Below are 14,439 nucleotides of genomic sequence, written 5' to 3' on the forward strand. Positions count from 1 at the left end.
GGCCTGGCTAATTTCTTTGACTTTTCTCTAGGGACAGGGTTCACCTGTGTTTCCCAAGCTGGTCTCAGACTTCCAGACTCAAGTGAACCTGAACCTCCCGCCTTGACCTCTCAAATTGCTGAGATTACACGTGTCAGTCACCACACCCGGCCTAAATTTCTTATGTGCCATGGTACTGCAAAACGTCATAATTAGGGGCAGCTGGATGGAAGGTGTAGGAGGACACTGTAGTGCCTTTTCAATCTTTTATAGCTAAAATAATTTCAACAGAAAACATTTATTTTAAAACAGGAAGGGGGTTATCATCTATGAGTTGAAAATACAAAGGCAGGCACACGGTGTCGTCAGAATTCAGAAAGCTGGTCACATGGCTGGGGGTGCTGGGAGGGGCTGGGCATGGTTGGCTTTGTGATCTAGGGGCTGGTGTGTTCCATCTGTGAAGGTCTTTCAAGCTGCACACTTTCTTAATCAATTTTCATAAGTTTAACAAAAAATAAAGCGAAGAGGCAAAGCTGGCTTGGGTTGTTAAGCCTCGGGAAATTATCCAGCCATGAGCCCTGGCCCAGATGCTTCTAGAAGCCTGGAGGGAACTGAGAACTTTCCAAGTAGAGGTGGCAGAGGCAAGGCCCTGAGGTGGGAGCGCGCTGCTGCTCGTGCATAGCTGTTAAGGAGGTGTCCTGGTTGGAATCAGTGCTGGGTGCACTGCAGGGCTGGAAGTCCATGTCCACACTGTGGCTCAGTGCAGTGAAAATCAATCTCACCCCCTCCGCAGGGTGTTCCGCCTGCCAGCAGGTGGCCAGCTGGTCCTCCTGGGGTACGGTGCCATTCTAGAAATTGGGTGCAAGTCTCTTGTCCGCAGATGGGGTGCCCTGTTGCAGTGGGATGTCTCCCGATCTCCTTCAGTCCTAATGGCCTTGGCAGGGCTTGGTGTCAGGGTCCCCATGGGCTTCCGAGGCTAGCCGTGTCCCATAGTCCCAGGGCTGTCCAGGACACATTCAGAAGGAACACGGACCAAGCAGCTCTGTTCGAAATCATAATGGGGGAACCAAGGGCCCCCTACATCCAGGTCCGTCGGGAGCCGGGGCATCGAGTTCCACTCCAGGAATCTCCAGGAACCCTGAGGTCTTCCCTGAGTCGGGGCTGGGCTGGGCACACCCCAAGTGCCCACAGGGTAGGTGTCTTCCCGGACAGCCCCACCAGGACAGGATGTGGAAGAAAGAGGTGCCCATGGTGGGGAAACTAGCCAAATGGGCCGCTGGAACCGGGCTGGTGGGCCTGGAGGGGCCTGCCTGTCCCCATTGCAGAGGGTCATCCTGCCATGTGAAGCCAGCACAGGCCTGGGTGTTGAGGACACTTGCTCGGGTTTGGCTGAAAGGAAAACAGACGTGGTCAGCGTCTCTAATGAGCCCATGCAGGCCTTTCCAGGCTGGGCCCCACCTGCCTGGGTCTCTGGAGTCCTCGGGGTCTCTGTGGGGCCCCCGGGGCCTGACACTGAGGACACGCCTGTAGTCTGCTGATCCCAGAGGGAGGGGTGTGTACCACTTGGCGTGGGGAAGCTGCTAGGGCAAGACAGGTGGCTCCTGGCACTGCCCCCAGGGTTCGGACTGGCAGGGGGCTTCCTACCACACACCCTCGTCCCAGGCCTGTTGGGCCAGGGATACAACCCCTAGTGAGAACTCAGGTGGGAGGGGACTTGGATGTCACCCAGCCACTTGCCACCTCTCATGGGGATCCATCTACGCAGTGGGTGATTGGGCCTTGACATGGGTCATCCTCTGCCCTCCTGGGCTGTCCAGTCCATGCCACTGACCGTTCCCACATCTGGCTGAAATCTTGGCTCTGGGCCCGGGGTCCTGCCTGTGCCCTCTCCCTGAATGCTGTGGGGGTCAGGAACACCCGATTCCCTTGTCTCCCTGGCTCAAGGCTGGTTGTCCTGGCAACCTTGGAGGAGCATGCAGCAGTGAGGGGCCTCTGCTGCTCTCTGAGGCTGTGGGTGCTTGCAGGGAGGGGCAGGGTTTCCCACAAATGGGTCTGGCTCATCTAGTGCCCTAGCGGGCCCTGTGAGGGAGAGACAGAGACACTGTGGAATGTAGGATGGGGCTTGTTAGAGGGTCATGCCCACATCCTCCTCCTGCGGGCACAACACATCCAGTACACACGCACTGAGCGCCTGCCCTGAGGACCGGTGGGCCTCCTGTACTTTCTTAGAGTCCAGGAGGAAGAGGAGGAAGAAAAGGTGAAGAGGAAGGCCCAGGTAGTAGGGTTGCGGGCCTCGGGCACTCCCCCACTATTGACTGCCCCAGAGGGTGACATGGGAGGGGACATGGCACTGGAGCCCACCTGGGGGTGGCAGGTCTCCTTGCTTCCTCGTTAGTTTCTTCGTAGAGGCCCTAAGATGCTTGAGCACAGAGTCATCATCCAACTCCCAGGTATGGAAGAACTGGTTCCGAAACCGTGCCCACAGGCCACACCTGGACGTCTTCATGTGGCGCTCTAGGGACAGGGTGGACATCAGGCCAGGAGAGTTCCCTGGGAGGGGGCACAGCTGATACCCTGTGGCCACTTCAGTCTCCCACTGGGCAGTGCTGGATCCTTTTGTGGCCACCCCAGGGACCCAGATGTGCACAAGAAACTGTGGCTGGAGGGCAACTTGGGTAAGGAAGTGCTCACGACACTCCTGACTTTCATCTGGGTCATGTGAAGGATGGGCTCGGTGTCTCAGTCCCCTGCCCAGCCCACCTGGCCAGACCTCCCTCCGGACCAGAACAGAGGATCATGAGGACAGTGTGAGTTAGCTGGCCTCCGGACAGTCTGGGTCTGACCCCAGGGCTTCCCAGGCCCCACTGGGCACATGTACACTTACTCCGCTGAACTTTAAAGGCAATGCTTGTCATCGGCATCAACACTTGTTCTCCTTCCAGCAAATACACATCCCACAGGCGCAGGATAAGCCCAAGAGAGATCTGTGGGGACAGCAGGTGTGGGAGACTGTAGCCCTTCCAGGCTGGGGCTGGTGGCTCGAGCTGGGTCCATTGGGGCTTCAGTCCCCAGAGTCAGTGACCTTCGCCATGAGGGTCGCCTGAGCCCTCCAGGGCGCTCGGTCAGACAAGGTCTTGCAGCTCCTCATGGGGGGCACTCATTTGAGGGGGGATGTGGCTCCTGGAGAGAGGGGCTTGCCCAGGGCATGAGGCTTCCCAGAGCCCTCTCAAGTCGGGTCCTGGCCCTGTCTGCCCATGAGACTGGGCCTGAGCCCCAGCCTTTGCCCTGGGATGACCCCTCTTGGGCAGAGGGTTTTGTTTGGGTGTCTTGTGGGGACCCCCTTGCGGACGGAGCCTCCTGTGGGCTGTGGGTGAGCCAGACCCCCGGGCTGCGGAAGCAGGGCACTGCAGGGCAAGGAGGGTCCCTGAGCCAGGGTCTCCCTGTGCCTTCTTACCCCATCATTCAACATCTGGAGAAGCCAGCCTAATGAGGAACCCTTTGCGCAAACACCTTCCTTGTCCTGATGGGAGGAACAGAGGTGCTCAGGGCCCCCTGGGCTGCCCTAAAATCCTCCCTCTTCCAGGGCCTCTGAAGACCCTTCCCCTAGTGAAGAACACTGGGCGGTGTCCAGGGCTCCCCACAACACCGTCCCCTTCCCACACTCCCGGTGGACACACTGCCCTTTGCCCTGCTCTGCGGGAGCTGGGCCCCCATCCCTGTGCCTCTGTCTTCTCCAGGGCAGGAAAGGAATCCAACTCCCAGCCCATGGAGAACCCGACGTCCCAGGTCAGGCCCTGGCTGGACTGAGCCAGTCACCAGCCCCACAAGGGGCTCCAGGCCCCGTTCCTCCAGTCCCACGAGAGGCAGGGCCTCTGGGGAAGAGCAGAGGGGACCATAAACTCACCAGATGCCACATGGTCTTGGGTTGTGACGTGGGGACCACATGCTCCTGATGGTCTTGGAGTCCCTGGACTGTCCCGCCATTTGAACTGTGGAACCCTGAGAAGCCCCCAGCCCGTCATGAAATCAGAGCCTTCCCCCAAGATGTGGAGCCATCAGCTGGAAGAGCTGGGCAGCTGCAGGGGCCCCCAAACCGCAAGGCCTCCCACCCCCCCCATCTGATGACCTCACCATGCAGCCTTTGCCCTGGGGAGGTGGGGCAGGAACATCCCCTGGAGCCTGGCTGGAGGTTCCCCTGGACGCCTCCTGGACCAGGGTGCAAAAAGGGCAAGCCTGACTTTGAGGCCACAAAAAGGTGGCCGGAACAGGGTGGGTGCTGAGCTTCCTGGTCATCTCCTGAGAGTGAGGTCGGGCCAGGGGACACGGGATGGGGAGATGCTGCCACCTGGGCTTGGTCGGCCCATTAGTGGGCACCAAGGGCAACTGGAGCCCGGGTAGCTGGAGGGCAGGAGGACTGTCAGAGAGGAGACAGTCATCTGCACAGAGAGCCGGAGGGCGTGGCAGCAGGACACAGAGGGTGGCCACGGGGAGGATGAGATGCCCTCCGCTGATGGGGATGAAAGGCGTCTGACTTGGGCTTTGGGGGTCAGCCGCGAACTCCCGTGGGACCCTCAGCAGAGACATACTAAAGGCTCCCAACAAGCTGGCAACACAAGGAAGGTGCCTTGGCTGAAAGCTGAGATCATCTGGCCAGGGTGGCTGCCCCTGGGACTCACTGCATGAAGTCTTGGGGGCAGCTGTCCACCTACCCTGCAGGGAGTGCCTCTCCCTGGCCAGCAGCTGCACCAGTGCCCAGAATGCGTCCTCCTCAGGCAGATACAGGAGGAACAAGGCCGCGATGGGGCTCAGGTCCCTGCAGTAGCCCACCTCCTGCAAGAGCCAGAGTCACCGTGAAAGGACATCACCTGGGAGGACTGAGGTCACCTGGGAGGACTCATGTCATTGGAGACGGGAGAGGTGACTGGGGAGGCTTCCTCTGAAGAAGAGGCTTCCTCAGGGTGCAAATTCATTTCATGACAAGAGCCAAGTCCATCAGGCACTTCAGCACCTTGTCCAAAATGTCTCCTGATGGCACCGTCCTGCGTGTGACTCTGCCAAGCTCCTGGGCTTTGGGGCAGCCCCAGGAGGAGGGCGTCATTTCAGGTTCTGAGAAGTGGTGGTCAGACCCAGGTAACACCAGGAGTCCAGGCCCTGACTCCTTTGTGTCTCAGCTTGACCCCTTGAGACCACCCCCTTGCTTGGAGGTTTATGCCAGCAGTGATCTGGAGTCCTACCTCCTATATCCTGGTGGCTCACAAATACTAACTTTAAAAGAAGCAACAGCACCCCACCAGACACCCACTCCTGTGAACCGGGAAATACTGCCTGGGAACGTCCGACTGCCGGGAATACTCACCGGGTTATACTCCGAATATGCCAGGAGGATGTAGAATAGTTCCCGCTGCCTAGGAAACAGAGAAAGGAGGCTTTTGTTTGTTTTGTGCAGATGCCGTTGGTTTCACTTTGTCCACAAAGCCTAACAACAAACCCCATTTCAGGTTCAGATGATTCACCAGATAAGCAGTGAGCTCTTCAGGTCCTTTGAGGAAATGTTTCAGTAAAATCCACATCTGTGACATGCAGATAGCCCAGTTGTACAGTGACTTGCCTGATCCTTTTCACTCTGATTTTTTTTTTCAGTTTGCACACACGCCAGTTCAGTCTTTGGATGTACAGTTCCTCCACGGTTCTAAACCAATGGGCAGAGTCTCCCGGCCACCGCTTCAGCCCCTCCTGGAGTGACTCCTTCATCTTCCAAGTCTCCAGGGTGGCCCCTATGCACCCGGCCTCTCCCCGATGTGTCAGCACCTAGCCTCCCAGACTGCTTCTCAGTCCCTATGGTTTGGCCTTTTCCAGAATGGCCCAGGAATGGGAATCCTATGTGGTAGCTTATTGTGTCTGGCTCCTTTCCCTCAGCAAAATGCATGTAGGATCCACCCACGTTCATCCGGCCATCACTGGCTCGTTCCCTTTTCTCACTGGGTCTTCCGTTTGGAGGGAGGACCAGCCTTGCTCTCCCCATTCCCGTGTTGAAGGCCATCTCCGAAGTCTCCGTGTATGAGTGACGATGAATTAAGTAGTGAACATCTTATGTGGATGTCAGTTTTCAAATCAGTGGGTTCAATATCTGAGACACTTTGGGGACACGTGGTTGAAGTCCATTGAGCTTTGTGAGTCACTGCCCAACTGGCTGCCAAAGTGGCTGTGCCATGTCACGTTCCCAGCAGACAAGGATGACAGTTTCCAGGACCCCTTATTGCCCCAGCATTTGGTGATGTCAGTGTTACCTCGGGAGGCTCTAGGGCCCTCTGTCCTGCCACCCTCCCGTGAGTCCTACCGTGGGTCCCCGTGGGTCCGGGAGAGCACCTTTCACCATTGTGCATGATTTTGTTTGCTGCCTTCTGTCTCCTCAGGATCCTCCTGGGTTCTGGCCCCACGTGTTCCAGTCTGGCCCAGGGCTTGGAACCAGGGAGGTGCTTGTTTCATGGTGCCAGCTGTTCCCTGGGCCAGGAGAGCTCTTGGCAGCTCTGTCATCCCTCCTAGGTGACCCTGGCTTCTGCTCCGGGGAAGGCCCCATCCCTTTCATTCACTCCATGTCTGCTGTGATCCTGTGGCTCCCATAGGCTTACTTGGCTCCGTAGCGATCCCTGAACAAGATGTGAGTCCTTAGTGTCGCCCTCACGTCCTGGTCGATCTGGTGGATGTGTTCAGATGACCTCTTGCCCTTCTCCTTCATGACCTGTAGGGCAGGGCCAAAAGGAGGAAGCAGCCTCAGAACAGATGGAAGACTCCCTGCCCCAAATGGCAGTCCGCCCACAGTCAGCACTCCGGGAAGGAAGGAAAGCAGGAAGGTTTCCTTGTGCACAAAGCTGCTTTTTGGCTTGTTACTGAAGCCGGGGAGGGTCACCGGAGCCGAGTTTGTCTGTGGTGACTATGTCACCGTCCGTGCCCAGGATGTGCATTTGACCATCCCACCCACACCCCAGGCTGGGCTTCATGCTCCCTCCAGCTGGAGACCTGGGCCCCTAACACGGCCTGTCCTGTTTGTTGTGCTCTGCCTGAGCGTACCTTGTATGTTCTGGGGTTTTTCGACTTGATTTGTTGTATATTCAGGAGGACTGACCACACTTGGCCCCGGATGTTCATGGGAATGCCCTTATATACTCGATCTATCAGCTGTGGGCACAAAACAACCTGGTGTCACAGGCCACGGGGCGACCCCAGTGAGGACCAGAGCCTGAGGATTCTGGAAATGGTTGGTTTTGGCCCCGTGATTCCTCGTTAGAGGTGACATTAAGCTGGGACAGGGTCTCCCTTCCCAGGATTGAAAGAGTGCATGGACACTCAGAGTCGGGACTCTGATGTGAACATTCTCCTGCCTTTGAGTTACCAGGGCATCTCTAGCCTTGAGCTACGGGTGGTCCCAGCCCTAGATTCAGATTCCCTCCCAGCAAGGTGACGCTTGCACAAATAGGCAGGCAAACCACCGACCAGGCCTGCAGGCCTCTGGGTGAGGACAGTGTGCCACCCGCCCTCTGAGAGGCTGATGGCGCCAGGCTACAGCCATGGGTGCCTGTCCCCTGTCTCTGCAGAGAGTGGTTCCGGGGGCCTCTCCCTCCACACATTACTTTTTTACTGTTCTTGTATGTCTCCCATTGTCGCAGCATTTCCATCCACTTGCTCTTTCGTGTTATCTCCCGTCGCATTTGCTGTCAAATGAGAAATGACAAATGAGAAATGTTGGCGTTAGGGGAGCTGCCAGGCTTCCCACAGCCGCCCATGAATGCTGGGTCTTGGGCTCTGGAGCCCTGGTGGACCCAGCTGGAGGGAACCAGGGAAGGGCAGACCCTAAGGGCTGAGAGCCTTTGTGCAAATGAGCGCCAGTGGGCTGGCTTTGGGACCCCGGGACGTGCCATCCTCAGGCCACAGACACACCAGTCTTAGGTCAGGTCCCAGCCTCTGGGTGGGGTCCTGGCCACCCCCAGGCCACAACTGTGGTTCTCACTTTGGAATGTTATCAAACTGCCCAAGTTACCACAACTTGGGGTCTGATCCAGCAGGGACTGCTGCCCCTCCCAGTGAGAGCATGTTGCCCTCACTGGCCACCGCCCCGGCCAGCTGCCTCCTCTGCCTCACCGACCACTCGTCCAGTCCCCACGCCCCTGAACCAGCCCCTCCATGCATCAAGTTCTTACCTTCACCTCCCGAGCAGTGGCAGGAGGCAGCTCTGTCTCACTGTAAGGCAACCCAGGCAGAACTGAGGACCTGCACAGGGCCTGGAGCTGCCCCAGACTGGGAGCCAACCCCCAGAAAGGACAGGCTCTGTCCCTATCCAGCTCAGGGCTCAGCCCAGGAGAAGACACAGGGAAGGGAGGACAAGGGCCTTCCTGTGGGGCTGACTCCCAAGAGGGGCAGGAGCTGGGAGAAGAAGGAGTGCGGGGCCAGTCTGGGCGGGGTTACTGGGGCCCCTGGCGTGGGGGGCGGTCAGGCTGCACAATGGGGCTGCCTGTCCTGGACTAGAGGTGGTGCTTTCTGCTGGAGCTGAGAAAGGTCAGGCCTGAGATGGGATGGGGGCCGCCCAGGGTGGGCGACAGGGCCCTCACAGGAGTCCCTCAGGGAGTGACTGCATCACCCCACCGGGGTCAAGGGAGCCTGCCCTGAGACCTGCCCGGTGTACTCCTGGTGCACCAGGGGCTCATCCCACTTGACAGCCCCAAGGCCCTTGCAAGTTTTGACCTCCCAGCATCCACCTGCCTCTCCCTGCACCTGACCCACACACCCTGCGTTTTAGAAGTGGCACCGCTCATCAGCTCCCTCCCACCCTACCTCCCCCGGGATCCTCTGTCTCTTCATCCTATGATCCCTAAGGGATGGTCTCCTGGCTGAGCTCCTCTTACCTGGCCCCAGATCCCTTCCCAGCACCAGACCCAGGGTCTGTAGCCACAAGCCCTGCTGCCTCCCTGGCCTTAACATGAGATGCCCAGAACGGGGCCTTGCCCGTCTTCTCCCCCATTCCCCTAGGGCCACAGCCCCCACTGTCTCCATGCCTTTCCATCTTCCCGATGGGGGCAGTGAGGGCTGTAGCTCTAGGGAAATGAGGGAGGACAGGGGCCAGTGGTCTCTCAGAGACCTGCTGGAAAACAGCCGTGAGGCTAGGCCAGGCGTCCCCTCACCCTGTGGCCACAACACATGGATCTCACTGGGGTTGTCTCCAAGTAGATATGGCCAGACCCTCAGGCTGCCCCACTCCTCTTGTGCTAACTTGTGGACAGAACTGCTGAGAGTCCAGGGGCCTGACCTAGCCCAGTCTCCATTCCCACCCGCTCCCTAGATGGGCCCCGCACCTCTGGCCTAACAGCAACCTGGGGCTAGACCTGCAGGGGAGCCAGGGAGGAGTTCTGACCCTAGAAAGGAGGTTGACCCGACGTGGTGAGACAGTCCTGCCTCAGAAAGGCCTTTCTAAAAGCAAACCCATCCCTGAGCTGAGACAGGTGCTTCAGGGGTGAGGGGAGCACAGAGGACTCACTGCAGAATCCCGAAGCGATCAGTGCTGCTGTAGATTCCAACAGGCTCAGGCCCCATGTCCTCGGGCAGCCCAGCTCGGTGTCCCTGCAACCCAGAGGGAGGCTTGGTGAGGGGTCCAAGGTAAAGAGTGCAAGGGCCTGGAGGTAGTGGCCACCCGTGCCCACCCTGTTCTCCTAGGGAGCCCAGGACCCTTTGACCAGGGTGCATTGGAAGAGGCCTCCCTCCAAGGAGCAGACCGACCTGTACCTTCTCATAGTTCATAATGATGTTCTCTCGCTCCTGTGCCCGCAAACTATCTGCATCCTCTGCGATTTCCATCCTGTGAGCCAAAAATCATCTAAAAGTTACATTGTACCCGAGAGCTTCAGAGAAAACCTGAACCGCTCCCATCGGGCTCCCAGATGCTGGCTGGCTGCGTAACCCCCATTCCACCACCATCCTCAGGTAAAAAGGGGCCAGACTCAGTGGCCCACACCTGCATGAGTCTCTGGAGTCTCCAGTCCCAAGCAGGGGTGGGCATCATCCCAAGGACTTGAGGACAGTGCGACCTGGACAGAGAGTCCAGTTGTCCCCAAATGCCATGAAATGGGGACACACATGCCCCAGCAGGTTGAATAGTGTCCACCTGCCAAGGGTGAAGGGCCGATGGTGGGCTATTCCAGGGATGTGGAGGCAGACTGGGTGCAGCGATCAGAGGTCTCTGTACAGTTGGCCTCCTGAGATGCTCAGGGACCACAGAGATGCCCAGTTTCCTACAGGGATCAAAATATCTACTGACTGCTCTGTTCTTCTCCGCTCACCACTTTGGCTCCCGTGGCCCTTCAGTCTGAACTGTGAAGCCACTTTAGGAATAATGCCAGTTGAGCAGGAGGGTGTTCGGTTTGGGGGATGAAAATGATCTATTGTGCTAGGGGAACCCCTCACTCGGGGAGGGACTGGACTCCACCATTCTGAGCTGTCCCTACAGGAGGGGGCTTCATTTTCCCATGTCACTGAGGAAGGACCGTGGGTCCTTGATCCTGGAGAACACCTAGATGGACAGTTCCTCCTGGGAACACTCGGGGTAAAAGGAGGGCGAGGCCTCGAGAGGACCAGACACAGCAAGAAATACTTGGAGAGAACCCCAGTGCCTGGACCCCTTTGAACAGAAGGGAAGATGGTCTCCCCCCAGCCAGCCCTCCAGGGCTCCTTCATTTTCCACAGCTGTCCAAGGGCAGAAGGTTCCCCAGGATAAGGGACCTTGTGTGTTCACTGGGGCCCACAGCCACCATCAGGACCCAACTTAGAGCACAGAGGTGTTCTGAGGACCCTCCTATCTACCACACCTACAGTGGATCCATCTCAGTGACTCTGCCAGGACCAGGCTCTGCCCCGTCGGGATGGGAAAACTGGGAAGACTTGGGATCTAGGGCAGGGAGGTCACAGGGTTCAGGCCTGAATTCCAGCACAGTACACAGCAAGGGTGAGAGCAAAACCCAAGTTCATGTCTGGATTCCCAGGCCGGTTACCGCCTCTCTGACCCCAGACATCTCACCTGTCAAATGGCTACACTAGGGAATGGCACTCACTCTATGAAGCCACCATGAGGACGAAAGAGCCAATCGTCTACACTGGCAGTGTAGAACGGGCGACCGGTGAGTGCTCAGGGATGACCCTCCTCGGTAGCTGCCCAGAGGCCAACACCACCCACAGCATAGCCACTGTCCCCAAGTCAGCCTGAGGGAAGAGAGCAGGTCACACTCACCTGATTCTGATGAATCAGCTGACCTGCGTTATGCCTCTCAGGTAGAAAACCTTCGAGTCCACAAAACTGTTCCCAGATACCACTGTGCGTGTGTAGCTGATACCACTGTGCACGTGTAACTGCCGTAGAACACAGAGGCAGGCCTGAGAGCGGATTGGTGCTAAGCACCAGTGACACTCTGAGGTCATGGCACGCATCACAGTGGGGCCTTGCCCGGGTCAGCAGGGCCCAGAGACAGGGTCCTCCGCTGCCTGAGGCGGCCACATGCCTGCCTGCAATGTGTTTGTGTGCACGCGTTCACAAGTGTACATGGGTAAACACATCTGTACACGTGTGTGTGCCTTCTCTGGCCAGGCCTGGGTGTGTACACACGTGTACACACTCATGTGTGCACCCAGTTCCTCATCACTGTCATCCCCGAGGTCCAGGACCAGTATCAGAGCATCCACGGGTGTTCACTAAACTCAGCCCTCCTCGCCCAGGGTGGTCTGGGATACACATAAGGGTGGGGGGAAGTGACCACTACTGTTGAATCTCAGAATACAAATGCTAATACTATTACCTAATGGTCTTTTGCGTGTCTCTAATGGTATCTCTTTTTTAATTTCTGATATTTTAACTGAGTATTTCTCTCCATGACCCTTGAATGTTCTAGCTAGAGGATCCTGTGGGGAAAGTGCCAGGCACACAGTAGGGCCTCACTCTATTCTAGACATGTTATCTAAAATCTGGTTCATCTGTCCTTCCTGCCAGGGCCTAGGGGATGCCAAATTCCAGGCTCCAGAAAGAGTTTGGGATAAAATGAAGCTTCAAGGGGTGGACTTTGACCGGGGCTGAGTCTGCCTGTACCATCCAAATGGAGTCTCAAGTCCCGAGATAGGGCGTCCAGATGCCCCTATGCAGGGACCTCTGATCAACACCTGCTCCCCTGTACTCATTAGCAACCTCACCCACCCTATTCTCAAAGCACACTTGGCCGTCATAACCGGGAGCTCTGCATCTGTGGATTCAGCAACAGCAGATGGAAAATATTCAGAAAATAAATTGGATAGTTATGTCTCTACTGAACATGTGCAGACTTTGTTCTTGTCATCATTCCCTAAAGAATACAGTATCACATCCGTTTATGTAGCATCTGCATTGTGTTACAGATCATAAATAATCTAGTAATGGTCTAACGTCTATGGGAGGATGTGCATAGCTTATATGTAAATACTAGGCCATGTTATATCAGAGATTTGAGCATCCATGGATTTTGGCATCCCCGGGACCCTAGAACTAATCCTCCATGGATACCAAGGGATGACTGTATAAACTCACTCAGGAAGGCTTCTTATTGGAGGAAGGACCCAGGTCAGTACAGACAGGGACGTCATCCCTGGACTACTGTCCATCTGTTCATCCATTTATCCAGTGGCACTACCCTCTAGGACTGTCCCAGTGACAGCCCTAGCAAGTGGAGACATTAAAAAAGACTGACTCACGTTGTCCAGCTTTGAGGTCTTGGAAGAAGTTGCACCAGTGTGAGAATAGGGGGTCAGTTTCCTCCAGGATCCAAAGAGCATATCAGGGCCCGTTGGGCTGAGGAAAGGAGCGCGGCCTCTCCAGCAGCCACACGGGCTGCAGTAGGATGGGGCTGGAGCTGGCCATGTGGATCACCTGAGCCTCATGAGGGCAAAAGAAAGACCGGGGGTAGAACAGGAGCATGGGGTAGCTGGATGCCTAAGGAGAAGGCACCTCAGGGAAGGGGTACTAGTTTGTTTTCACACTTCTGTAAATACTCGAGACTGGGTAATTTATAAAGGAAAGAGGTTTAATTGACCTGCACTTCAGGGAACTTACAATCATGGCAGAAGGTAAAGGGGAAACAGGCACCTTCTTCACAAGGCGGCAGGAGGGAGTGAGTGGAGAACGAGGAAGTGCCACACTTTGAAACCATCAGCTCTCCTGAGAACTGCCTCACTCTCAGGGGAGCAGCACGGGGGAAACTGTCCCCAGATCCAATCCCCTCCCACCAGGTTCCTCCCTTGACACAGGAGGATTACAATTCCAGATGAGTTTTGGGTGGGGACACAGAGCCAAACCTATCCGGGTCTCAGCCTGTCTTGCAGCTCCCCGGGGCTGAGGCTGAGTACAGATCTGCTGGCCCTGCCCTGCAGCACCGGGGGCTCTGCCTGTGCGCCCCCATCTGCTGCTTCCTGGGGTGGTGGCTGCTTCCTCAAGAGGAAGTTGGATCTGCTCTCCTGCCCACCCCTCTCCAGGACCTTGTGGAGTCCTGGCCACATCCTCCCAGGGTAAGGGCAGGAAACTGGGCTCCTTGCCCTTCTTGTTGCTTGGGTGACAATCCTGGGGTCTTTCTTAGGCCCCATCACTCTTCCTGCTTCTAAATAGAGAGTATTTTGGCAAATCTTCCTGGCAGAGGCCGGGGGCTCATCCCTGCTATTTGCTGTAGCCTGGTAAAGCCAGGTGAAGACATCTGGACAAGCAGATAGTAGAGTGGCCCCCAGGAAGGGTGGGGCGAGTGTGCTGGACTTTAGGCTTGCCTGGACCCGGCTGGGAGGGGGCAAGGTTACTAGGAAGCAGGGTTGTGAGGGCTAAAATCAGGAGGCGGGAATAATGCTGGTGGAGGATGGGGGTGTGTCCTGGCTTGGGGTGGGGCATGAGAGCCAAGGTTTGTCAGCACACAGAGGGGTGGCTGACTCATGGACTAGAGGCTGTGGAACCCAGTGATTGTCCTTAGTTCCTGGATCCTGGGAGACCTCTGGAGCCTGGGTCTGGGGCAGCCTAGGGGTGGAGGTGGTGGGAGACAGGGGTAGGGGTGGGAGAGGCCTTGCATGGTAGGGTGAAGGGTAGGAAACCAGCCAGGGGCCAGTTTGCATTGGCGGTTCCCATCTCCACCCCCAACCCCAAGCCCACCCCTACCCCCACCCTGCTGCAGAGACCGGCCTGGGCTGGTGTCCTCTGCTTTGGCCTCAGCAGATGGCACGATGGAAGCTGGCAGCCCCATGGGTGTGCCACTCAAGCCAGCTGTGACTTGCAGTTTCTGCTTCCTGGAGTGTGGGGCGCCCACCCAGGAGAGCACGGGCACACCCCACACCCCTCATTTTGAGGATGCTGGGAGGTGGGGGACCAAGGGCCTGCAGCCCTGTGCTTGCGCTGTGACGGGTAGCCTAGGAGTCCTGTGTCCGCCC

At 57.1% G+C, this 14,439-nt stretch overlaps 1 protein-coding gene and 1 long non-coding RNA gene across 4 annotated transcripts in view; one reads left to right on the forward strand and one right to left on the reverse strand.

The window, feature by feature from the left end:
• The window catches only part of LOC139359579 (uncharacterized), an 87,522-nt gene that overhangs the window by 35,187 nt on the left and 37,896 nt on the right, over positions 1-14,439 (forward strand). The window contains exon 3 of one of the 3 annotated variants that reach the window (XR_011615657.1): positions 5,620-6,614. The exons of the other annotated variants lie outside the window; for them this stretch is intronic. This is a non-coding gene — a long non-coding RNA (uncharacterized lncRNA). Of the gene's footprint in view, positions 1-5,619; positions 6,615-14,439 lie in introns of those variants that run through there. 3 annotated transcript variants of the gene reach the window in all.
• LOC105476979 (TBC1 domain family member 3B-like) lies at positions 323-11,697 on the reverse strand. The gene is made up of 15 exons (XM_071082781.1): positions 11,249-11,697; positions 9,751-9,823; positions 9,506-9,588; positions 8,175-8,214; positions 7,608-7,688; positions 7,048-7,155; positions 6,609-6,718; positions 5,336-5,384; positions 4,689-4,809; positions 3,884-3,978; positions 3,434-3,499; positions 2,864-2,963; positions 2,341-2,493; positions 1,007-1,368; positions 323-827 (listed from the first exon to the last, which is right to left on the reverse strand). The coding sequence occupies exons 2-15, from the start codon at positions 9,820-9,822 to the stop codon at positions 573-575; spliced, it is 1,695 nt and encodes a 564-aa protein (XP_070938882.1). The 5' UTR covers position 9,823; positions 11,249-11,697; the 3' UTR covers positions 323-572.

The sequence above is a fragment of the Macaca nemestrina genome, chromosome 17 (assembly GCF_043159975.1).
Source record: "Macaca nemestrina isolate mMacNem1 chromosome 17, mMacNem.hap1, whole genome shotgun sequence".
Classification (NCBI taxonomy): domain Eukaryota; kingdom Metazoa; phylum Chordata; class Mammalia; order Primates; family Cercopithecidae; genus Macaca; species Macaca nemestrina.